The 24,704-nt window shown below is 40.5% G+C and overlaps 1 protein-coding gene across 1 annotated transcript in view; it reads left to right on the forward strand.

Annotated features, from left to right (window-relative positions):
- Positions 1-7,950: 7,950 nt before the first annotated feature.
- Positions 7,951-24,704, forward strand: part of LOC126335474 (puff-specific protein Bx42) — a 44,650-nt gene continuing 27,896 nt past the window's right edge. The window contains exons 1-4 of the mRNA XM_049998791.1: positions 7,951-8,265; positions 8,601-8,745; positions 9,711-9,878; positions 9,971-10,153. Of these exons, the coding sequence (XP_049854748.1) occupies positions 8,252-8,265; positions 8,601-8,745; positions 9,711-9,878; positions 9,971-10,153 (510 nt within the window). The 5' untranslated portion in view covers positions 7,951-8,251. The remainder of the gene's footprint in view (positions 8,266-8,600; positions 8,746-9,710; positions 9,879-9,970; positions 10,154-24,704) is intronic.

Genomic DNA, 24,704 nt, shown 5'->3' on the forward strand with positions numbered 1-24,704 from the left:
GGAAGTTTAGGTTGGATAAGCTATTTGTGAAATAGCTTTCAGTAAACGATGAGATGCATTGAAAACCAGCAGGGATTTCGAAAACGTCGATCACGCAAAACAGAGCTTGTTCTTTTCTCACATGCATACTGAAAACTTTGTATTAAGGCAACCAGGTAGATGCAGTATTTGTTGATTTCCGAAAAGCATTTGACTCAGTACTGCACCTGTGCTTATTGTCAAAAGTACAATCATATGGGACATCAAATGAAATTTGTGACTGGACTGAGGACTTTTTGCTATGGAGGACACATCATGTTATCTTGGATGGAGAGTCATCATCAGATGTAGAAGGAACTTCGTGTGTGCCTCAGAGAAGGGTGTTGGGACCCTTGCTGTTGATGTGGATATTAAAGACAACAATATCAATAGAAAAGTCTGGCTTTATGCAGATGAAGCAGCTATTTCTAATGAAGTACTATCTTAAACGAGCTGCATAAATATTCAGTCAGATCTAGATAAGATTTAAATGTGGTGTAGAGATTGGTAATGTTCAGAAATTTAAAAGTCTGCGCTTCACAAAACAAAACAACATAGTACCCTATGACTGTAATTCAATGAGTCACAGTCAAAATTGGTCAAATCATATAAAGACCTGGGTGTAACACTTCTTAGGAATATGAAATGGAGTGATCTCATAGATTCAGTCATGGGTAAAGTAGTTAGTAAGCTTCGGTTTGTCGGAAGTTCAGTCTACAAAGGAATTACTTACAAATCACTTGTGTGACCAGTTCGAGAATATTGTTCAAAGTATTTGGGACCAATACCAGATAGGACTAACAGGGGATATTGAATGTAAACAAATAAGGGCAGCACGAATGGTCACAGATTTGTTTAGTCAATGGGTGTGTGTCACAGAGCTACTGAAGGAGCTGAACTGGAAGACCCTAGAAGACAGATAGAAACAATCCCAAGAACGTATTAACAAAGTTTCAGAAACTGGCTTTAAATGATTACTCTAGGAATATACTACAACCCCCTATGTATTGCTCACATAAGAATCGTGAGGATAAGAGTAGAATAATTACTACATGCACAGAGGCATTCAAACAATTGTTCTTTCCATGTTCCACACATGACTGGCATAGAAAGAAACCCTAATAACTGGTACAGTAGGCCATATCCTCTACCAAGCACCTCATGGTGGTTTGCAGAGATGTACAGTGCTGAGAAATTGAACGAAAGAATTTATGAATTACTAATTTTACTACTTTATGAACACATGTATCACTTTACTGTCATGAGAGGGATACTAGCACAAAAACCTGTGCCTGCACAATGATTCCCATCAGTAAACAAACGATTTTTTATTATTTAATATTTTTAAGGTTATCTATTTTATGTGTTACTTTGCAGAGACAGCAAGTGTAATGTCATTATGAATATACAAGCAAGCAAAGAATTTGAAACTATTTTACGTCATTGAACACACAAACCAGTTTTCAGGCTGTCTACACAATTATTTAACTTGTACTCGGTACTGGAGGTGATATTTGTGAATGTTAGCCACAAATGCCATTTGGGGGAAGTTACACACCCATACAGGTAGAAATGTCAAACCTTATCTCTCTAGGAAACTACTGTTTATGGAACCATATTTGAGTGATGATAATGATACTAGATACTATTAAATACAAACACTGTGTCTTGGTGTCTTATCACTTTCAGCATCAACCATGTATAATTGGTTACTGTCCTGTTCCTTAATGCACTATTTTCTTTATGTTGGGCTGATGAATAGTGGCTATAGTATGTATTTACAAAACTATTGCACGTAGAGCTTGTGTGCATGGTAGCACCAGAGGAATACAAAGACACTGAAAGGAGGTATTACCGCAAATGGACTGGGATTTTCTCAAGCACTGAAGCAAGTTCTAATGCCAAATAATATATATGTTTTATAATTTTGTTTTATAATTTAATTTTTCAAATAATGTGCAGATGGACAATGTTAAAAATTGATTATTTACATTTTGAATCTTTTGCTGAACTATTCTTTGCATATGTATTCATAGTTATTGCATACTTGATCTGCTACATTCACTTTTACACTATGTATTCACTGAATTCTGTTGCCAACTTATTATTGATCTGAATGGTGACTTTCAGAGAATTAATCCTTTACACACTATTTGAAGCAACTGACTAAAGTTCAATTGTGGCAGAGTATCATATTTGATTCTCATCTGTGATACTCTGGAGGGAGGGGGGGAATTGTTGAAACATACCAGTATATGATCATTATGATAAGTATGACATGAAGTATTGTCATCAGGAGACAGACTATCACATTCGCGGCCTTAGACAAAATTTTGAGACACTCTTATTTTATTTATCTGGTCGTATTGAAACTCTATTTATTACTCTGTTTCATATGTTATCACTAATTTCATTTCAGTTTTATCAAGTGCAAAAATATCTCTGTTCTAGTATAACCTCTACTAATCGATACTTAAACATAAATCATAAACAATTCTAATTTTGTATTTATAGAATACCTTTCACAATAAGAGAAACTAACTTTCCATTTGCATCTATCTAAAGAAATTGTGTAAATTTTAATTACATTTTCCAGCCAATAACGTTCATGATATAAGTGATTTGTAAAACGTTTTGTTAGTGAATTTATTTTGTAACTTCAGTACTAAAAACCAAGAACCAGCAATACTTATTATTTTAACATAAAAAGAACAAATTACTGTTAATGCTCTGCTATCAGTTTGTGAATGCTACTCAAATATTCTGTCTGTAGTAATGGATGACATCACCTGTCATTACTGAAATGATATAAACAGCAGTGGCAAATCAGTTTTTTAGAACTAGTTTAGCTACAAATTTTGTAAATTTATTAAATATATGATTGTAAAAGTGAAACTTTGTGTCAATGTGACTACTTAAAATATCTCTTGACAGACATAATCGTTACCAAAAATGTTAAGAGCTTGGGAAGTTGCAGCAAATTTGGTGAAGAGGTACTCTCAATTATTTTACAGCTGCTCAAGTGACAGAGTTCACAAAAACACAAAGATGAGTATTTTGTACTGTTACACCGACAAAAACAGTATATTAAATTGAGACAAATCAGGATTGCACCACCTTAGCCTAGTTTATTTCAGCTCTTGTACTGAAAATCATTCAGTAATACGAATGATCCTTCCATTTCCGATATGCTACCACAAGAATTAAAAACTCTTAACAGTAATTCTGGCGCTTTCAAGTCTAAACTGAAGAATTTCTGCATAGTTCACTCCTAACATTCTGCTGACGAGTTCGTTGAAAAAAATTAGAATATTCTAATATTTATTCATCAGGTTGGAATCTGTGTAACATGTACGTAAATTTAATTTTGTATGTTATTAACATTTCTGATGTTAATTCCATGTAATCACTCATTGCATGACCATGAAGCTTTCCTCCTCAGTTTGGTCCTATTAAACTAAATGTTTGAAATTTTTAAAAAAGAATGTGCTTCACAATGTCAGTGTCATTCTCCTGTGGGTCGAACAAAGCTGTTACAATTTTTGTTGCCTTTCTCTGTACTCATTAAACATCCAATGACAGACTTGTCAGGTATGGGTCCTACACTTTAACTGTATTCTAGGACTGATCACGTGAGTGTTTTGTAACCAACCTCCTTTGTAGACTGCTTTTATTCTCCCATGATCCTACCAAAGACCCTATATCTACAATCTGTTTAACCTACAATAGTGCCAGTTTGATCATTCTGTTTCATGTCTTTATAAATTTTTCCTCTGCTGTATTTGTATGAGTCACTGATATTTAACTATAGGAGACGACGTGTCTGTGATTTGTGAAATGCAAATTTCAAATTTATGAACATTTAAAGGAAGTTGGGTATCTTTGGACCACTTTGCAGTATCATCAAGATCTGACTGAACTTTTCTGCAGCTTTTTTCAGACACTGATTCACTATAGATAAAGGCTGATTCAGGGAAGTCACAAATGTAATTAAAAGGAACACCAGACCACATCACTGTGAAATGGTAGAGTGTCCACACTAGCTCAGTACTGAAAGGTGAAAATGAGATTGTGAGATGCCATCTGTGATAATGTATGTCAGAATATATTACCTAAGTTAAGGAACTAGCAATGATAAAGTTTATCATGGTCAAAGCAAAATTCCTGACGAATGTTCTTGCTGAGTTTTTTTGTGTACAGAGCTTGGAAGTAAAACAACATTTCAAAAAAATGAACATACATTATCTAGTGAAAATGTATACTTACAAACACATCCACTAATATTTTAAGGGGATACATAGAGCCTGCTAATTTGTCTGTTAAGGGTGTTTTCCTATCAGTAAATAATACCAGAAACAACTTTATTTTTATCCTTCAGTAGAGATGAAATTTCCTTTAATAAAAAACCTTATTTAATGTAATTTTTTCATCGATTTATTTCATTCTTATATACAGTCCAAGAGTGAGTTCTGTTCAGTTGCCATCAAAAAATTGATCTCTTTTACTTAACGCTCTCCGTGTACAAAATATCTAAGTTGTCATGGAACATTTGCAATGCGTCATAAAAACAAAGCTAAATAACAAAATGAAGACACAAAAGCACGAAATCGTCTGCCATAGCATAAGTAGATGTGTTGAAAATAGATTAACTTTCCATGTTAGATGGCAACGCCACTGTTCCCATTTCTCCATCTACATCTACATCCATACTCCGCAAGTCATCTGACGGTGTGTGGTGGAGGGTACCCTGAGTACCTCTATCGGTTCTCCCTTCTATCCCAGTCTCGTATTGCTCGTGGAAAGAAGGTTAGTCGGTATGCTTCTGTGTGGGCTCTAATCCCTCTGATTTTACCCTCATGGTCTCTTCGCGAGATATACGTAGGAGGGAGCAATATACTTCTTGACTCCTCAATGAAGGTGTGCTCTCGAAACTTTAACAAAAGCCCGTACCGAGCTACTGAGCGTCTCTCCTGCAGAGTCTTCCACTGGAGTATCTATCATCTCCGTAACGCTTTCGCGATTACTAAATGATCCTGTAACGAAGCGTGCTGCTCTCTGTTGGATCTTCTCTATCTCTTCTATCAACCCTATCTGGTACGGATCCCACACTGCTGAGCAGTATTCAAGCAGTGGGCGAACAAGTGTAGTGTAACCTACTTCCTTTGTTTTCGGATTGCAGTTCCTTAGGATTCTTCCAATGAATCTCAGTCTGGCATCTGCTTTACCGACGATCAACTCCAAAACTTTCCTTCCGAAATACGTAGACCTAGACGTCCCATTCTATTGACGGTTTGGGTGAATGCCGCCGTTTTAAACGCACTGTGGAATGTTTCGAAGTCCCACACTGCACCATCAAATATGTCACAATTACTATTTTCAATCAAGTTATTCATATACAAAGTTCTCAATAGACTTCCCTTGGCCCCACTTGAGCACACACACACACACACACACACACACACACACACACACACACACACACACACACACACTTAAAAAGCACAAAATACTCATGACATAAAGTTAAATAAATGTATACTGACTCAAAGTCCTTGTCTTACTCTAAGATTGGTAATACCTAATTTCCTTTTTACCTTCTTTATACTTGTATGAAAGAGAGTCAAGAGCTTCTGATTTTAAAGTAAGACAATGACTTTATGTCTGAACACATTTCTTTCATTTCATACCTATCTTGTAGTTTTTAAGTGTGTGTGTATGTTCGAAGGGTTGAATGCAGACAGCGAGAGAATGGAGCTTGATTTCCTTAATGCATAGCTGTGTACAACATTCCTCACATTTGTGTGTTTTGTGTTAAATAGCGAAAAAGTTACTTTCACAACTGCTGCCTCCAGTTCTTAAGGTGGATATTAGAATAATCATACTTTTATTAACGTGGTGCTCATAGGTGGTACTGAGTCAAATGCTTTTCCAGAAGTTTAGATTTTACAAAAGGTGGACATCAGAAATATTGAATGGTAGTTTTGTGTAACGCTTCTGTTACTCTACCTGTAGATAGATATGAATTGTTCTTTCTCATAAGATTCTGATAATCATTTATCTCGTTCCATCTCAATTGCCTCGTATGTGTGATTCTCATGTGCCTTAAGGCCTATTCATACCGCCAGTCACGACACTCATGACATGGCACCATGATGTCATGGCGTATTCACACTGTCCATCATGTAACGGCATGTCAAGTCAATTCAAGTCATGTTATCTGAACATGCTTTGCTACCCACAGGAATTGCGATCTTTGCAAGACGGTTGTCAACTGCTTTTATGTGCAAAGTGCACATACACAATGCCGCAGCTTACATGCATGGATGCTGGAGTCCACATTTATTTGAGGCAAATGGCTTGCAACTTGCAGGAATGGTTTGTATATTATAGGAGGGAGACGGAAGTGCAAAACAACACAAACAAAGTGCGGGGGTCAGGAAAAATGTCATTACATGGCACAGAAGGAGAATCTGCATTTTATATTTTGGAAAGGGTATGCATCAGTTTTTTTCATTTGTTGCATCAAACTATATCTACAATTACTAAAAGAAACACAGTGTTACAAGCTGCCATCACATCTTGGTTTAAGGTTAACTTTAGATGCTAGTCCAGAACAATTTTTTGTGAATTAGTCTTATCTACCAAAATTCCTTTCCTTAACATATACAGGTTTTCTTTGAATGTTGCATTTGGCTTTTAGTAGTTCAAGTGCCTTATCTGTACGGTGCTAGCTAGTGAAACCACACAAATATTGTTTTTCTTCAGGCATTCCTGAGGCTCTGTTAATATGCCGGATGTTTCGACGATGTAACTCGCTGTCTTCTTCAGATGCTACCCGAAAATGGTCCTTGGATGGATCGAGTCCAATATGTATGTCCGGATGGTTCTGGGCGCTCCGTAACCGGTCCGCACCCCATCGAGTGTTCCGCCGGGTGTCCGCGCCCGCCAGGTGCGGCTCCAATAGACCTCTCTGGTCGCAGGTGTTCTGACTGCCGTCCGCGCCTGGCTTGGCCAAACTCTGGGGTCGTGGTCGTCATCTGAGGTGTGTCGAATCCGATCTGTAACGTCTGGTGCTCTGGCTCATGTGAGATAAATATTGACCACAGATGCTTGCAAAACTGATTCACACACAAATCAGAGAGCTGTTCAACAATAAATAGGCCCACTACAGAAACATTTTTAAACAATCAGCTTGCAGTGTCTGAAGGTTTCAATCCATTTCTTTATGTAACGCTAAAAATGCCCTACAACCAACAAATAAATTCCACCTACTAATCAAACTGATTCTACTCACATTATTTTTTCACTGCAATTTGCAGACATGTTGTAATCCATTTCGTTGTAAAATATTAATTACGATACCGGTATCTATAGTACTCCATTTTATAAATGTAGGAGAAGACATTTAATTTAGTAGACCTATATTGTGCAGTTCACACTGTTGTCTCAATGCTTCAATTAATCTGTCGTCATTTATTATTTTAACAAAAGAAATAACGAAACGAAACAGTTTATAGGAAATAACGAACACAAAAGCAACTGATATCAACCACGACGAACCGAAATATGGAGATTTACCCATAGCTGTGTATGTGGAGCAACTGAGATTATGGGATACGTGATCATCAACGGGCGAATGATGATAGCCGTCCAAACTTCCCTCCAGAGAAACTTTGACCTGACGTGAAGGGACGGGACGGCCAGTGTGGATGCCGGCTATTGACATGCATTGCAGAATATTTTGACGGGATGGAACATTACGTGATGTGACGGCCAATGTGAACTGGCTTTTGTACCAATGCTTCATCTACTTTCTTTTTTCATCTATTTCGAACAAAGAATAGTAGTTACTTCCGAAACCTCTTGATCGTTAACATTTCGTTTATTTCGCAGCATTATTGCACTTTTTTTTATCAGGCTAGGGAAAACTTCAGTAACGTTGCACAATATTAATCGTTTGGGGACGGCTTTAGGCTAAACAAATGTGAATAATATTTCACTGCTGATAAATCTCAAGAAAGAGTGCAAACTGGTGTTGTCCCATAAACAATTTCACTTCTTGTGATTAATGCGTGTAGATTATGTTTTCATCGAAATGTGGTTACCCTCTATCGATGAATTATCTCGGTAGTCTTCGATAGCATTCCAAAGTTGAAGTAGTATCTATGGAAATCTGTATGTTTATGCACATCGCTGCTCCAATGTAACAGAAGTAATAAATGCTTTTGTCAAGATGTCGCTGACAAGGTAGTATTTGTTATTGTGGTGGTGCTGTTATGTAAAACTTAAAAATTGTGTTACAGGAAATACAAATTGTGTTTTTATTTACATTTTTAAATGTTTTGAAAGAATTTTTGTCTTGTAACTCTTTTAATTTGCCATCCAACGGCGTAGGAAATTTTTTATTTGGCTTTATGTGAAAAGCTTATTAAATTTGAACGTTCTAGTAGTTTGTACCTTCAAAATTGAATGACAACATAGCCGACTTTTTATTTGGCTTTATGCGAAGAGCTTGTCAAATGTGTATGTTCTTGTAGTTTGCACCTTGAACTTCAAATGAGTTATTTCCTTGAACTTCACAGCATATTACCAGCGCCCACACAACCTGTGTGGGACAGGGATGAAGAACGAGCCAAACAGAAAATACCTGCGGCAGCTCTAGTCGTCGCCAGCCCAACTGCACCTCCATACGGACAGAGAAGAGGATGGATTCCAAGATCTTTAGAGGTATGTCTGTGTTGTTTTATACCATTCCTATGTGCTGTATATATTCTAAAGTTCCTTGGTGGCCAGGGAAACTTTAAACTAAACTCAATTTTGTAAGTAACTGCTAAGAAATAGGTACTCACTTTGTGTACAAAGGATAACAACTAGTATATACATTCAAGGAACAACCATTGTTCCTTGCAGTGTATGTATACCAAAGGCTGGAACGTTTTTAAGTACTGACTTGTGTGTGTCTGCTCTAAACTTTGAGTATTGCCTTCTCATAATGCAACTTTACAGCTTTTAAATTTTCATTCTGATATAGACATCCTTAGAGGAGTTGGAAACTAGGCAAATGTTTTAAACAATTATTTCCAAGCAGTTTGCTGTGTTGTTTATTTATTGAAACCATTTGAATTAGCTCATGCAGAATAAATCTTGACTGACTAGTGCTTCTGCTAGGTAGCGTATTAACACAATCATATTGCTCTAGGTGGCACTGTGTGTTTCAGGCAATTTTATTAATAATTATGAATATATTGTGTGCTACCAGTAACATTATGGTACAGTCTCTTTCTAACTGCATTTATTTAAACATATGTAATTTATTCAAAGGTGAGGTATAAAGTCCATGCCGTGGGTGGTAGTAGTTCTGTCTGTATTACAATATGATCTGCTAACATGCCTTTCATACATATTAATACAGTAGTTTTACCTGTAGTTGCCACCATATATTAATGGAAACACATATATTTCCACTGTTGTTATTGTGAGTTAGTTTGCATGCTATAATGATATTACACTCTTCATTGGTGAAGATCATAGGAAACTGACTCTCATTTCATTATGTTTATTATATTGAGCATTTGTATGATTGGATGTTAATTTTTGCTGTTTAAACGTACTGTAATACTCATTTGACTTATGATCATAGTGAGAGAGTAGCACAGCTGTATGTACATATACCTTGTGCATGTTTTTCCCAGGATTTTGGAGATGGAGGAGCATTTCCAGAAATTCCAGTTGCACAGTATCCCTTAAATATGGGAAGAGAAGGAAAAGAAAGCACTTCAAATGCCTTAGCTGTACAACTAGATGCCCAAGGAAAAGTTAAATATGACGTAATAGCGAGGCAAGGCCATTCCAAAGACAAGGTAATCGAAAATGCTGATATGAAGTAGAAGCTTTGGTTTAGTTTATTTCAAGTTTGATGCTTGGTGTAACCATTTGCATTTTGCTGTTTCAGATTATTTATTCAAAATTAACAGATCTGCTCCCTGCAGAAGTTGTTGCCGAAGATGACCCAAGCCTGGAGCGACCTAATGACGACGAGATACGGGAGACAACAGAAAAAACTAGGCTTGCTCTTGAAAGACTCACTCACACAAAGATAGCAGCTGCAATGCCCGTTAGATGTGCAGAAAAGACAGTAAGTTTATTATCATCAGAAATTTGCATCTTTTAATATCTCTTGTGAAACGTTGTGTAGTATATAATGACAGACTTTATACTGGTTTATCATTACCACACTGGGACAAATGCATATCAAGTACAACAAACATACTGTTTGAAACACACATTATGTACTGAACAGTTCATACTGTTATGTGCCCATCAGCATCAAAGTCACAGGGAAATTACAAATAGCAATATTCATAGAGTCACCTAATCTTGGTCCAAGCCTGCGACGGAGAGCTATGGATGCCAATGGTGGAGATATACATTTCCCAGCACTCCTTCTTCCGTTGGTGAATAAGGAGTCGGGCTCAGGCACGGGGCCGCTTAAAGGTAAGGAGGTGTTCAAGTAATGAGTGTCGCTTATGACGTTGGAGGGTCTGTCTGCGATCTCTTAATCACCTCGGCGATCTCCAATGACCACCAAGGCACAGTCCTCTCCTGAGGGTACCTGGAAGAATAGGGAATTTGAGATTCTGCTGCAGTAATGATCCCGGTGGCTATCGTGTGAACCACCCCATCAAGGCGTCATGAGAAAGAGGCTCAAAAGTGGCAATGGAGGCAAACGAGTCCCTATCAGGCTTAGTCTAAGCCCATCTGGGGAAGCGCCCAGAGGAGTGACACTGTGGCAGTGACAGAAAGGTCGGAAAGTGGTCACTACCACCCAAGTCAACATGCACACACCATTGGACAAACGGTAGAAGGCCAGGGCTGCAGATTGAAAGGTCAATGGCGGAGAATGTGCCACGCACCTCACTGAAATGTGTGGAGGCCCCATTATTTAAGAGAGAAAGGTCGAGCTGTGCCAACACTTGCTCAATGATAGTGCCTCGGCCTGTTGCCACCAATCCACCCCGCCCGTGGTACATCACAATCTGTGGTACATCACTATCCGGTGGAAGATAGATACTGCAGACAGTAACAGCCCGAGGCGTCCACACCCGAACAGCGGCAGCCTCTAAAGGTGTTTGAAGAGGGACACACTCACTGTAAAGACAGTTAAGAACATAGACACAGAATCCACCAGATACCCTCTCATAGGCTGCCCAATTCTTATAATATCCCCGAAAGCCATGGAGGGCGGGGGTTCGCATCGCTGGAAAGCAAGTTTCCTGGAGAGCAATGCAGAAGAAAGGGTATTAGCTAAGTTGTCAGAGCTCAGCAAGCTGATGGAAAAAACCGTTGCAATTCCACTGCAAGATAATAGGATCAGGAGGCTGGGAAGACATTGAACATTCAATGAGGCGGCTTACGCCTCAGGGTCACCGGCTGCCACTGACTGATTTCCTGAGGAGTCGATATCCACTGTGTCTAAGGGTCCGGTGAGATCCGTATCCTCAGCAGACGCCAGAATCTCCACATCATCCTCAGACGCTTGTAGGTGGTGGTGGGGTGGGTGCCACCACAAGGTCCTTGGTCTTCGGGGTCTTCTTCCTGGACTTTTCTCACAGCTCTTTGGGTTTCACTAGCTGGGAGAGATTCACTGAGTCAGCCTCTGGGACTGAGGAATATCGTGAAGCCCTACGACCAGCTGCTTGTGGGCACTTCAGCCACTGGCAGGTGCCATCTTTCCCACTGGTGGAAACCAGCGAAGGGAGGGACTCAAGGGACCCATTCCAAGCAAGAGGAGCCGAAGATGTTGGATACTTCTCTGGCTTAGAAGTGGTGACGGACGTCTCCAATGGTGGTGGTGGTGGTGGAGGGGTGTTGCTCCCAATGTAGGTGGTGCTGGAGAAACAGGGAGGAATTGCGCCCCACCATCAAGGGGAAGGTCTAGTCTTCCGGCTCTTGGAGGTGACTGGTGTAGGTGGAGCTGATATGGCTAGAACAGTTGAAGCAGAGGCGCAAGAGGTGGTCATACGAACAGGGTGGAGGCGTTCAAACTTCTGCTTAGCCTCAGTGTAGGTCAGTCGGTCCAGGGTCTTATTATCTATGATTTTCCTCTCTTTCTGTAAAATCCTGCAGTCTGGTGAGCAAGCTGAATGATGCTCTCCGCAGTTGACACAGATGGGAGGCAGGGCACAGAGTATTGGGATGTGATGGGCATCCGCAATCTCGGCTTGTGAGGCTGGAAGTATAGCGGGAAGACATATGACCAAACTTGCAGCACTGCATCGGGGGAGGGATATAGGGCTTGATGTCACAGCGGTAGACCATCACCTTGACCTTCTCAGGTAATGTATCACCCTCAAACGCTAAGATGAAGGCACTGGTGGCAACCTGATTATCCCTCGGACCCCGATGAACTCGCCAGATGAAATAAACACCTCGTCACTCTAAGTTGGCGTGCAGCTTGTCATCAGACTGCAAAAGAAGGTCCCTGTGGAATATAATACCCTGGACCATATTTAAACTTTTGTGGGGCGTGATGGTAACACAAACATTGCCCAACTTGTCACAAGCGAGTAATGTCTGTGGCTGGGCAGAGGATGCTGTTTTTATCAAAACTGACCCAGAGTTAATTTTGGACAAGTCCTCCATCTCCCCTGACTTATCCTCTAAATGTTCTACAATGAACTAGGGCTTCATTGTCATGAAAGACTTCCCATCAGCTATTGTACACACTAGGTAGCTGGGCGAATGAGCTTCACTGCCAACCTTAGCCTTTTGTTCCTCCCATGGTGTGGCCATGGAGGGGAACGGTTTGGGGTCATACTTCTGCGCATTGAATTGAGCCCTCAAACGCTTAGAGACTGCAGGTGGTTGGCCACCAACAAGAGGTGATGTGCCACGCTTCATCGTGTGTCATCCACCCTGATGCCACACACTCCGACCAAGGGCCCTTCCCAAGGGCGCCACCCAATCACAGCATGGGCCACCTGGCAGGATGGCCATTGCCGGGAGTCCTGATGCCCCAGGGTGATGGGCATCTACTCCTTGGCATATGTGGGGATTTAACAGCACAGGTATGAGCACAGCGATCCCTGTACCAACAGAGTACATGGCGGTCCCACCACAACGGACTGGCTAACGTGCTGGATATCAGGTGCAAAGAAGTCCATGGTCGTCATCGGCGTAGAAAGCAACACTGCATAGTATACGCTGGAAACTGCACCCAACAATGTATCCTTGCCCAAGAGATGGAGAATGAGCGGGACTGCAATGCGATAACAAGAAAGGGGGCTAAAATCTCAACACACTATGGACACGATGCACCATGTAAGGTGCCCTTCCCCCCAATTGGTTCGCTCTTCAGAAAAATTCTGAAGAACAGGTCAAACCCTACAGGGGACCAACACATAAAGGCCGAAATGTGTGAGACTTGTTTTAGCCGCCTCTTACGACAGGCAGGAATACCCTTTCAGCATACCTGGGCTTTTCCTGAAGGGAGCAGTCTGTGCTGAATCAGACATGATTGTAGACCATTGTGCTCAGAGTTCCGCTTCTACGAATTACCCACTAGCCTTCCATTCCCTGAAAGAGCGGTTGTAACGTCGGAGCCTTTCATGCCATACACATCATCCCAAATCGTACAATGCAAGTTGGTTCATCCCATAGTTCCTCCCGAGTCCAGGAGAATGAGGTCCCGCAAGGCTCTTATTTAAGTGTCTGCTTCATTTTAGTTGCTATCAACGGGCTTGCTGCGGCTTTGTGAATGTCAGTTGCTGCTTCTCTGTATGCTGATGACCACAGCTCTGCTGGCATTGCAGTTGCTGAACAGTGCTATCTGCAAGGCAGGGTCTTGGACCATAGCACACGGCTTGCAGGTTTCGGCCACTAAGCTTTGCGTCATGCATTTCTGCCGACGTCACACTGTTCGCCCTGAGTCATAGCTTTATCTAGCCTGCAAATGTCTTGCTGTGGTGGAGACGCATCAGTTTTTGGGATTCCTTTTTGATACCCGGTTGACTTGGCTCCCTCTTATTTGGCATCTTAAACACTCTTCATTGCTTGAGTCACACCAGCTGGTGTGCCGATCGGTCTACCCTTCTACGACTGTATCAGGCATTGATTCAGGCCTGTCTCGATTATGGGAGCCTGGCTTATGGTTCGGCATCGCCTTCCACATTGCGGTTGCTTGACCCCATACTTCACTGCAGGAACTGACTCACAACTGGAGCTTTCCGCACAAGCCCTTTAAACAGCGTACTTGTGGAGGCTGGTGTCCCTACATCGCAGATCTGGCGCCTACGACTACTGGCCAATTATGCTGCACATGTTTGTAGCTTGCCCAGGTGTCCAAATTACCATCTCCTGTTCCCCAACTTGGCCATCCATCTTCCCGAACGGTGACCCTGATCAGGGTGTCGGATTGCGGTTTGCGTCCAATGTTTTCTCTTGATTTTTTCCCCTCTCCCACCTCTTTTCCGGACTTATGTACATATATCCCCGTGGTGTGTGCCCCGCCCATGCCTTCAGCTGGATTTGGCACAAGGCTCGAAAGACTCAGTCCCTCCTGATGCCCTCTGCCACCGCTTTCTGTCCATCCTTGTAGCATTTCCCGGCTCTGTCGTAGCCTATACCGACGGTTCATAGGTTGCTGGTCGAGTTGGGTATGCTTTTACTCTTGGGGAACAATCTGAACAATGCTCCATGCTGGATGGCTGCAGTTTTTACGCTGCAAAGCTTGTTGCCATCTCTCGTGCCCTAGAGTATATCTACTCCTGCTCAGGTGAGTCCTTCGTTATCTCTAGTGACTCTCTGAGCACTTTATGAGCTATCGACCAGTGTTTTCCTCGCTCTCGTCTGGTGATGGCTATCCAGGAGTCCATCCATACTCTTGCTCGTTGCGGTCACTCCGTGATTTTTATGTGGAACCCGGGTCACATCGGCATCCTAGGTAATGAACATGTTGACACACTGGCAAAACAGGCTATCGGTGTACTGGCCATGGAGATTGGCCTTCTGAAATGTGATCTCCAGTCAGTATTGCAGCAAAAATTCCATGGCACTTGGAATGATGAATGCCTTCCCCCAAAAGACTTGGGGTCATCAAGGAGACTACGGGTGCATGGCACTCCTCCTTGCGAGCCTCTCGCAAGGTCTCAGTTCCTCTCTGTTGGCTAAGCATTGGCCATACCTGGCTGATAAACAGTCATTTATTGTGCTGTGAGAACTCACCTCTATATATCTGTGGGTCAGCATTGACAGTAGTCCACATGTTGTTGGACTGTCCACTTTTAACTGTGCTCAGGCAGACATTTGTGCTGCCTACTAAACTCTCTGCCCATTTTAACTGATGACGCTGCAATGGCAGTCTTAGTTTAGAGTTTTATTTGAGCAGGGGGCTTTTATCACTCAATCTGAGGGTTTGTCCCTTTTATGTGTTGATTCTGGCCTTTGGCATAGGGTTTTAGATTGGGGTTTTTAATTTGTCTCTTGGTGGTTGGCTTTTCCTTGTGTCGTTTGTTCCCCCCTCCCGTCAGGGCTTCGGTTACGTGTCATGCCCTGAAATGAGACATCCTACCCAAGATCCTTCCCACCCCTCCTAAAGTGGTGTTCCATCACCCACCTGACCTCTTTTTCATATCCCTGTGAAAGGCCCAGGTGCCAGATCTGCCTGATCCCCCCACTCAGTATTTCGTATTCCAGTCCTGTCACAAGCTTATCCTACCCCATCACAGGCTGGATGACTATCAAGCAGCGAATGGCCACTGCCAAACTGCGACCAAGAGCAAAGTGGACCATTCTGTGGGACAACATGCAGGTGAACCAGATTGTATGCATTCCAGAACAACTGTGAAATCCGGGAAAATTGGGAATTTTTTCATCTGGGAAGAACGCATTAATTTTTCATTGTTGTAATTTTGAGTTAAATTATTGTAATTTTGGTAGGTAAAACTGATACTTAACAAAGAATTTTACTTCAGCCCGCTACTGCAGAATAATACTGCAACAGTAAAACATAAAGAAGAGAATGACACAAAAATAAAACTTTAGATGCAAAGAAAATGTGCCATTGGCAGCAACAAATCACAGCACACACACAAGTGTCTGCTAACAACAAAATGTGTCACAGGCTTTAAGGAGGAGACTATGCAATACTTCATAATAACAAACTTCTTTCGATGAGTGTTGTGTCACAACTGTTTACATTTCTAATAGGTCATGGGAAAATGTTGCCTTGGTAAGCATTACTTTCAAAGTAAATTTTCTTTTACACAACATCAATTCTATTACGTGTGGGAATGTGCAATGAATATCTTATATCGTGGAGCATTTGACTTTCATTCAAAACTTAACACTGTGAAGACCAGACACTTAGAAAAATTTTGGACCCAGAAGACCAGCCACTATTTAAAATTTGTGTTTGGTATATCTTAAAGAGTAGCACATGCTAGAAAAGATCAAGATTCAAGGTTGGTTTTTTATATTTATTTTAGTTCTTCCATAGATTACAAATTATGCAAAAACAATGGCAAAAAATATAATCATCCTTAAAAAAAGGGGGGGGTGAGTTGAGTTCTTGAGTAGTTTCAGACATAACTGGCTTTTTTTTATAGAAAAGTCAAAATATTCTGGCATGCAGAAAGAGATGTTGCAATTGGAGCAGTACCCATTTGCTTCTTTTCTGCATGTTTCACGAGCCACTTTTCTTATCTTCCCCTAACAATGCTCCAAACAACTCTAATGTTTGCTAGTGCTTCTTTCAAAGTAATTCCATAAATAGATAACAGAAAGCACCACCTGTCAAGTGACAGGTGCAGGACATCCGTACCTTGCTCTCATACAACATGAGTCCAGTTTTCGAATGATACATGGCTCATGGGTCGAGACAGTTGCACCCCACACTATATTTGGACTTGATTGACAGAGCGTTAACGATAAAGTGAAAACATATGATTGACGTTCCACTGCTTTAAAATTTGTTTTCAATCTGGACAAGTTTGTCCCTTAGCTCTTTCGTTCCCCAATTTTTCGGATTTTTTTTCCTTTAAATACAAAAGCTTTGCTGTGCGATTGAATCATCGTTATGAAGTGTGTCAATTACTCTTGCGTTTTTGTCCCCTCTTTTGTTTTATAATAGTAAAGATATTTCCTTCCATAAAATATTTTGTCAGTTTTCAAAATCTTTCCTATTTGTGTGTTCATGCGACTTATCGATCATGTTGCCATTGGTTGACTAAATCACATCACATTGCGTAAGCTATGATTGGTTGACAAAAGCACATTGTGCAGTGCAATCAGGAGTTCAGTACTTTGGAAGCTACCATGCTGTATTTGTTCAAATATGTGTTTATACTTCTGTAATTCTGAAATATGCAGTGTGCATGTTGCAGCGCATCATAGTCTCTACATAACAAGTTACTTTTTGCTAGGTTTTGTTTCCTAAAGTGCCGGGAAGTTCTAAGTAGTGAATAAAACCTTTGCCGTTCATAAGATTGACAAGTTTTTCAGTGCCGAGGGAAAGTTTAATACCACTTAACACAGAAAAAAATGTATTTTGAACTGAGAAAAATGTGGTAATTTTTTTTTTCTCCATGTATATGCCCTGTGAAAGCAGTAAGCTTGATTTCATTGGTTGCTTCACAACCTGGGCCATACGGATTCTCCACCAGCTTTTCTGAACTGCACAGATGGAAATTACATTTACAGGACGTTCCCCACTCCTCAAACCGTCTTGGCCTCAATGTACAGTAACCTGCTGTTCCTACACCCTCCACCCAACAATTTTTGCCCCCTCTGTCTCCCAATTGAAGTCCTCTTACACTCGTTGTGCGCTCCTGTATGGCAACGCAGTAGCTAATCTTTCCTCTTTTTCTGCTCTACTCCTTTTCCACTCTCTGTGCCCCTCCTTCTTCAGAGCCTCTTGATGCTGCACCTGGCACCATTCTCCTGCCAACATCTAGCCCCACCATCCTCCGTCGACCCACACATACTGTGATATCTCTCCCCACTCTGGATTGCTGCTTCAGTGTGATGCGACACAGTTGCATTCTGGCCAGAGGTAGCATTGTATGTATGAGGTGTGCTTGCTTATATGAGAAGTAGGTTTTGGCTAAGAGCTCAAATGTGCAGCAGTTTTCACATCATGCCTGCTTGCAACTCAACGTATCATCATTATGATGAGTAGTAATCTATCTTTTTCATAATACAGTTCATACCATAAGCTCCATTTTTTTTCTTTTTAATAATGAAAAATGTCATCCAGACCACAACTTTTTATTGATGACGACTGTTTTGCTTTGATCTGAGGAGTGTATCATCTTAAGATCTAATGCTGCAAGGTGCAGGTAGTGAGTAGTGCTGTGGATGTAACATAATAATCAGCATTAGATATGAATGTGGCCTACAGGCCACATGAAAACCAATTACCAGTCATCGTTGACAAAAAATAATGATCCAGTTGGTGTTTTTATTTATTAAGGAGAAAAAGAAAAAAATCTCGAGACTTATGTGGTGATCCTAAATGCATCAGATCTCCTACGCCATTGGGTTCAGAACATTTAAATGATAATGTCGTGCCATCTCCACTGGAGGCAGTGTGTGTCTGGGGTGTAACCTGTCTCCTTGGCCCAGTCGTGGTTAACCCGGATGCCCATAACATGATAACTCTGTGGAACCCGGACTACTACATTTGATATTGTCCTTATTCTGTGATCTGCGTTGTGCACCTAGAAAAGCTGCTCACTGATAACCTTTCTCCAACTGTTTGAGGTTTGCCGTGCCTTTTGTCAGAACTGCACTGGTGCTGAGAGAGCATATGGAAGAGTCTTTCTGTTGGCTTACATATGTTGTCAATGAATGGGGACCCATGCGTACCGTATTGAAGGCAATAGGTGTGTGTGTGTGTGTGTGTGTGTGTGTGTGTGTGTGTGTGTGTGTGTGTGTGTGAACACATGCAGCAACCACCATATACAATGTTTGTTTGCCCTCAGGCAAGACACTTTCTTACATTGAGATGGCACCTTAAGCCAACGTCTTACCCCCTCCCCCTTTTCTCCTGCTTCAGTATTTTGAAACATGTGTCATCTTGTAGGGGCCTTCAAATCAACCAACTTCCTTCCAGCTATTATTGTGCCTCCTCAGTGATGGCACCTTTTCAGCTATCAAATTTAGAATGTCTTCCCCCAACCTCATGGCTTTGCTGTAATGGTCTCTGTACAGTGATCTTTCCAACAGTAATCACTTTCCAGTGATTGTGTCACTTCCTTGTTACTGCCTAATGGACCTATTGCCTCTCTCTAATAAAATTGCACTCTCATTAAATGCAAAAGGAATGCTCAAGCACTGTCTCCTCATTGGGGACGTAGGCCTCTTCATCCCAGCTGTGGGCCAAGCTTCATAGTGGAATGGGCTGGCAAAGTTCGACCACTGTTTCAGTTTTTCCTTTTTCGTGGTGCTATTTTTACAGTATGTCAATTGTTGCTGGACACCTGTCAACCCACACTTTGACAGCATCGTCGTCTTCTTCCTACCCATCTACCTTTCTGATAATTAATACAGGTTGAAGATATTCTATTCTTTACTCCTGTAACATTTCCTCCCTTGTACCAGTGTGGATTTTACATTAATTTTTGAGCAATAAAGTAAAATGTTAAGGAAGGAAGCCCTACCACTTTGATGACAAGAAATGAAAGATCTTTCACTGATAAATAAAACTTTATGTTGCATTGTTAGCTTAACTTTAGTGCCACAAAAGAACTTTTTTCCTTACAACATTGTTGTTATTCTAACCAGTAGTCATAGATGGAAAATGGTAAGCTAGGTGACACCAGACCATGTAGTTATTACAGTTGATGCAAATAGTCAGAATTGCATGAAAACAATTATTGATATTGTGCATCGCTAAAATTTACGGATTTTGGGCTTGAACCGGATACATTGTGATCTGAAAACAATAGCACGCTTATGCCACGTGATCGTTGCATCTCCAAACCAACCACTTTCAACCAATTTAGTATGTTGAAAAATACATAGAGGAATTATGATTAGTGGAGCATAGTGTTAAGTACAAGTCTCATAAATAAAACAGAACACATTTTTACTATTTAGTTATTATTCCGATTCGTAGTCAGCTGTATCGGCATCTGAATGCTACACAAACATCCTCTACTCATGGTCTTCAACTGTATTTAACTGAAATGTATTTTTTCCTTTGCAGTGGAGGGATAGTGTCATCATCCCAATCCTTAAGACAGGCAAACTGCAGTGTCCATTGATGTCTACCTTAACCAACATGCTCTGCAAACTGCATGAAATGATGGTAGTGCAACAATAATGTTGGGTTTCTAATTACAGGTGTTTTGTCCCCATATCATTGTGGTTTTTGGGACGGATGATCCACAGTCAACCATCCAGTTATGTTGGAAACTGCAAGATGACAAGTTTTATCTTAATATCAACATCACATTCCAATCCTTTTTGACTCGTGTAAGCCATACTAACCACATGGTTCCATCGCGTTTTCCTTATCCACCATGACTGGAGATTTGAGGCTTCCTACTGATTTCTGTTTGTCAGTTTTATCCCCATGATCATTTTAGGTTAGAGTAGGTAATGTCACTCAATTCTCTATAGGTCCAAGTGAAATGTCACCCCACAGGTCTTCATACTGAGCTGAAACTGTTCCTTACTGCCATTAGTGGGCTAGTGATCTCCTAAACAGTGGTTACCTCCACACTTTATGTTTATGACTTGTGCATTTGGTATTGGAGAGATCAGTTTCAGTGAAATATATTTTCAATTGCCCTCGTGACCTTTCAGTGTCTGTTCCTCTCATTTCTTCAGGAATGCAGCATCCTAGCATAACCGATACTGACAGATCTAAAACCATGCAGGGCACAGGTATACTTTTACATCTCCCACCAGTCGGGAGCATCACTGATAGCCATTAACAGAGCCCTATGTTTTTATTGAACAGATCTTCCTCAACCGCATCTTGATTTGTAGTGACTCAATCAGTCCCCCAAGTAATTGACCATATTACTCTTGCCACCCTGTGGTATCTGTTGTTTAGACTCTTCCCTCTGACAGAATGTCTTCCTCTGCATCCCAGTTTGTGTGGGTAAGGACATGGTATCAATTCTGTACTCATGAATAGTATTGTACTGAGGAAAGTATTGAAAGAAGTAGCAGTGCTTTGAGATATCAATACTTATCGTTGATAAAAAATTATTGTTGGTAAAAAGATTATGCTAGATACTCTGTATTAGCTCCAATCTCTTTGGCTCTGTTTTTAAAATCGGCCGATTGTCGTGCAGCCTTCATGACTTGATCAGAGTTTCCTTTCCTTTTCTTATGAGAGAGAAAGAGAGAGTGAGTGAAAGTGGGCTTTAAACAGAATAATACAAGAACGAGATGTGCGCTCTGCAGCGGAGTGTGCGCTGATATGAAACTTCCTGGCGGATTAAAACTGTGTGCCAGACCGAGACTCGAACTCGGGACCTTTGCCTTTCGTGGGCAAGTGCTCTACTAACTGAGCTACCCAAGCACGACTCACGGCCCGGCACCGACCATCAATCTTTTGACACACTGTCTTAATAATCAGCTTTATCAAATGTATTTCTGTCAGTTTTAACTGTGTTTGTCAGCAGTAATATAACAACATCACATTTTCAGTGCCTGTACTGATATGTGCAATTCTTCTCATCAGTTGATTATTTATATGGTTGCCAAGAGCAAGTGCACCATTTTAGAATAAGCCGTTTATCTTTTCAAATAATTCCATTTAAAAATAATTCTTATCAGTATTTGAGTGTGTCTGTTTCTTCCAACAATAATTAGATTTGCACCCTGCACTACGGTGCCATGAATGTAGTGTGTTGCCATAAAGATAATTTGTTTACAATTCTCAGCCTTGGACACTGTATGTTAGTGCTTCTAAGTGCTATGACAGAGTTTTAATGTGTTAACTTCTTGCTGATTCAGTGTTCTTTGGCATGATCGCCTAAAATGTGGTGTTCCATTTTGTTCTACATGATATAATTAATGAAGAGTTAATGTTTTTTCTTCATTACCGGTCAGTTACCTGACTGTGACCTTATATATGACTCTGATGGACTTCATCTCCTCCTTGTGTAGTTATTGCTAAGTCTTCTCTTGCATACTGGGTGGTTCTTTAGTGGATACGGGAGTGAGGAACAGACGCCATTCATGATCAGAGTGTTCAGATATTAATTGATTCTACATCTAATATGAAAAAGTAATAATAATACATAACTTTGTTGGTGAAGTTGCAGCATCAGTTGCTAACAGTAGATTTGAACACAGAAATATACACAGATACAAAAGATTTATAAATCTGTCACTCTTCGACATAATGTCTGTTCAGAAGATGTGAAGCCCTGACCACTATGAAAGTCTGTAAGTGTTATTTATCTGTTCAATACAATGTCTGTTCATAAGGTGTGGAGCCCTGACCACTGTGAAAGTGTAAAAATGTTATTCAAATGGCAAACTCACAAAACAGGGTCAGTGCATAGATGTTGGCTTAGGTACAAACACCACTTATGCTCTGGAGAGGGGATGCTTGCATCTCATTGGCAGCAGTGTAATCATTCAAGGCAGCACCCTCGTGCCTCGGTGGCAGCTGTGGGGAACGTATTGGCGTAATTGGCGGCGTGCGTATTTGAAAGTGCAACCATTCAGATAATGGCCGTTACCACAGGTATTACTGTAGGAAATGTGATACTGCTACTCTAACTTCTCTTGAATAATATATGAAGGCCTTTTTTTTCATCATTGTTGATAAAAATATAGAACACCAGCTGGATAACATCAAACTTCTGACTGATTGTAACATCCAACCCGAAAACCTCTACGTAGAAGTGTGTCCAAAGAATGAATGAATGTGAATGTAACATTTGATTCGGCTGATCAGCATGATAACTATTATCAAAAAATGTGTATTTTCCCAGGACTTCTTGCTTTTCAAAAGTAGCTCGATGATGCTAGGAGCTTCTGTATTCACAGGAGCGCAGATACTTCCTCTCACGAAGTTACTGCAGTCACCATTCAGTGTTAAAGACACATGTTGTCCTTAGGCATAAGTCTCTAAATGCAAATAAAGTAACAAATCTGCCCATATTTGTGTTCTTCTCTGCAACAACTTGTTATATGGTTTCATTCATGAGTATCAGTCATAGCCAAGAATACATAAGGATACACATTTCTTCAGCAGTGTGTAGCTGACCATCAGTGAGGGTGAGGTCAACATCAAGGAAAGTGATATGGGATTTAAAACAGGCCCATGTGAAATTTAATTGGGAGAATGTGTGTAGAGATTCCAAAAATTATAATTATATCCCTCCTCCATCTCCTTCAACACATACTTCTGCCAGTAAAAGGGGCCATTGGCTGTGATAGCTAGCACATTTCTTCAACTTTTGTGTGTGTGTGTTTTTTTTTTTATTCTGCCACCACTTGGTGAGCAGATTTTTTATCCATCCAATTGTGCTATATTTTCAAAAATTGGTTATTTTCCTTTACTTATTCTGATGGAAAACATGTTGTGATACCGGTTTATAGCCTCTTTTATCCATCCAATTGTGCTATATTTTCAAAAATTGGTTATTTTCCTTTACTTATTCTGATGGAAAACATGTTGTGATATCGGTTTATAGCTTCACACAGGTACATTACTATACGAATGTATTTAATGAGGATGGGATAGGTGGTTGGCTATGACCTTGTTAAGCAAACCATCCTTGTATGATGTAGGACAACCACAGAACTGTCTCATGATGGACAGAGAGAGCCTGAATCTCCGTTCTTCCGCACCTGAGGCATATCTTTAACAAATGCAGTACCTCAGTTGGATGACATACGTAACGTATTGTTCTGACATTTGTACATACTTAGAACATGTTATCTTAGAAACATAAAAAATATATATATTATGCATTTTTCATTTAACTCGATAAAATAAAAGATACTTACCTGCACCCAATCTCATACACTCGCGTGTTGACTTTAGTACCACATTCGTGCTGCCGTGCCTCTATTACATCGCCATTTCTTCCCTTCTGCCAGTCTGTAAAGCTCAGTCAGCATTCCCTCATGATGTCTGAGATATTGAACTCAGAAAAAGGGAGAGACATTAATATTACACTCTAGGAGTCACCATTTTTTATTGTTATCTTGTAATCTGAATTACTTAACTGTGTAGTGCACAATATTTTAGATGTATGCTTGCTGTCTTTTTAAATAAATGTATTTTTGCTAGCTCCTTCATTTCAGTGTACAAATTACTATACAATTTTAATCCTTGATAAAAAAAACATACTGTTCAGTGTTTTTTCTGTTTTTCCTTGGCAAAAGTCAGTCCGAACTAGCTCTTCCCATGATGAAGTGTAGAACTGTTTGGGACATACTTAGTAATGTTTATTCTGCTGTTCACTACAGATTGATTATCTTCCTGCATTATGTGAGTTAATCTGATGTAGTAAGGGTACCCATTTCCTTAAATTTTTGCTGCCAGTGACCTCTGCTACTACTTGTACTTATTATCTGTACAGCCTTTTCTGATAGTTTGAATATTGCATCCAAGTTTCATAGATTTGATGCCCAGAACGGAATTACATAGCTAAGAACTGAGCCATACATTGGAACAGTATGTTCCCACAAGGCACTGACTGTTCACA

This window comes from Schistocerca gregaria, chromosome 2, assembly GCF_023897955.1.
Source record: "Schistocerca gregaria isolate iqSchGreg1 chromosome 2, iqSchGreg1.2, whole genome shotgun sequence".
Lineage (NCBI taxonomy): Eukaryota > Metazoa > Arthropoda > Insecta > Orthoptera > Acrididae > Schistocerca > Schistocerca gregaria.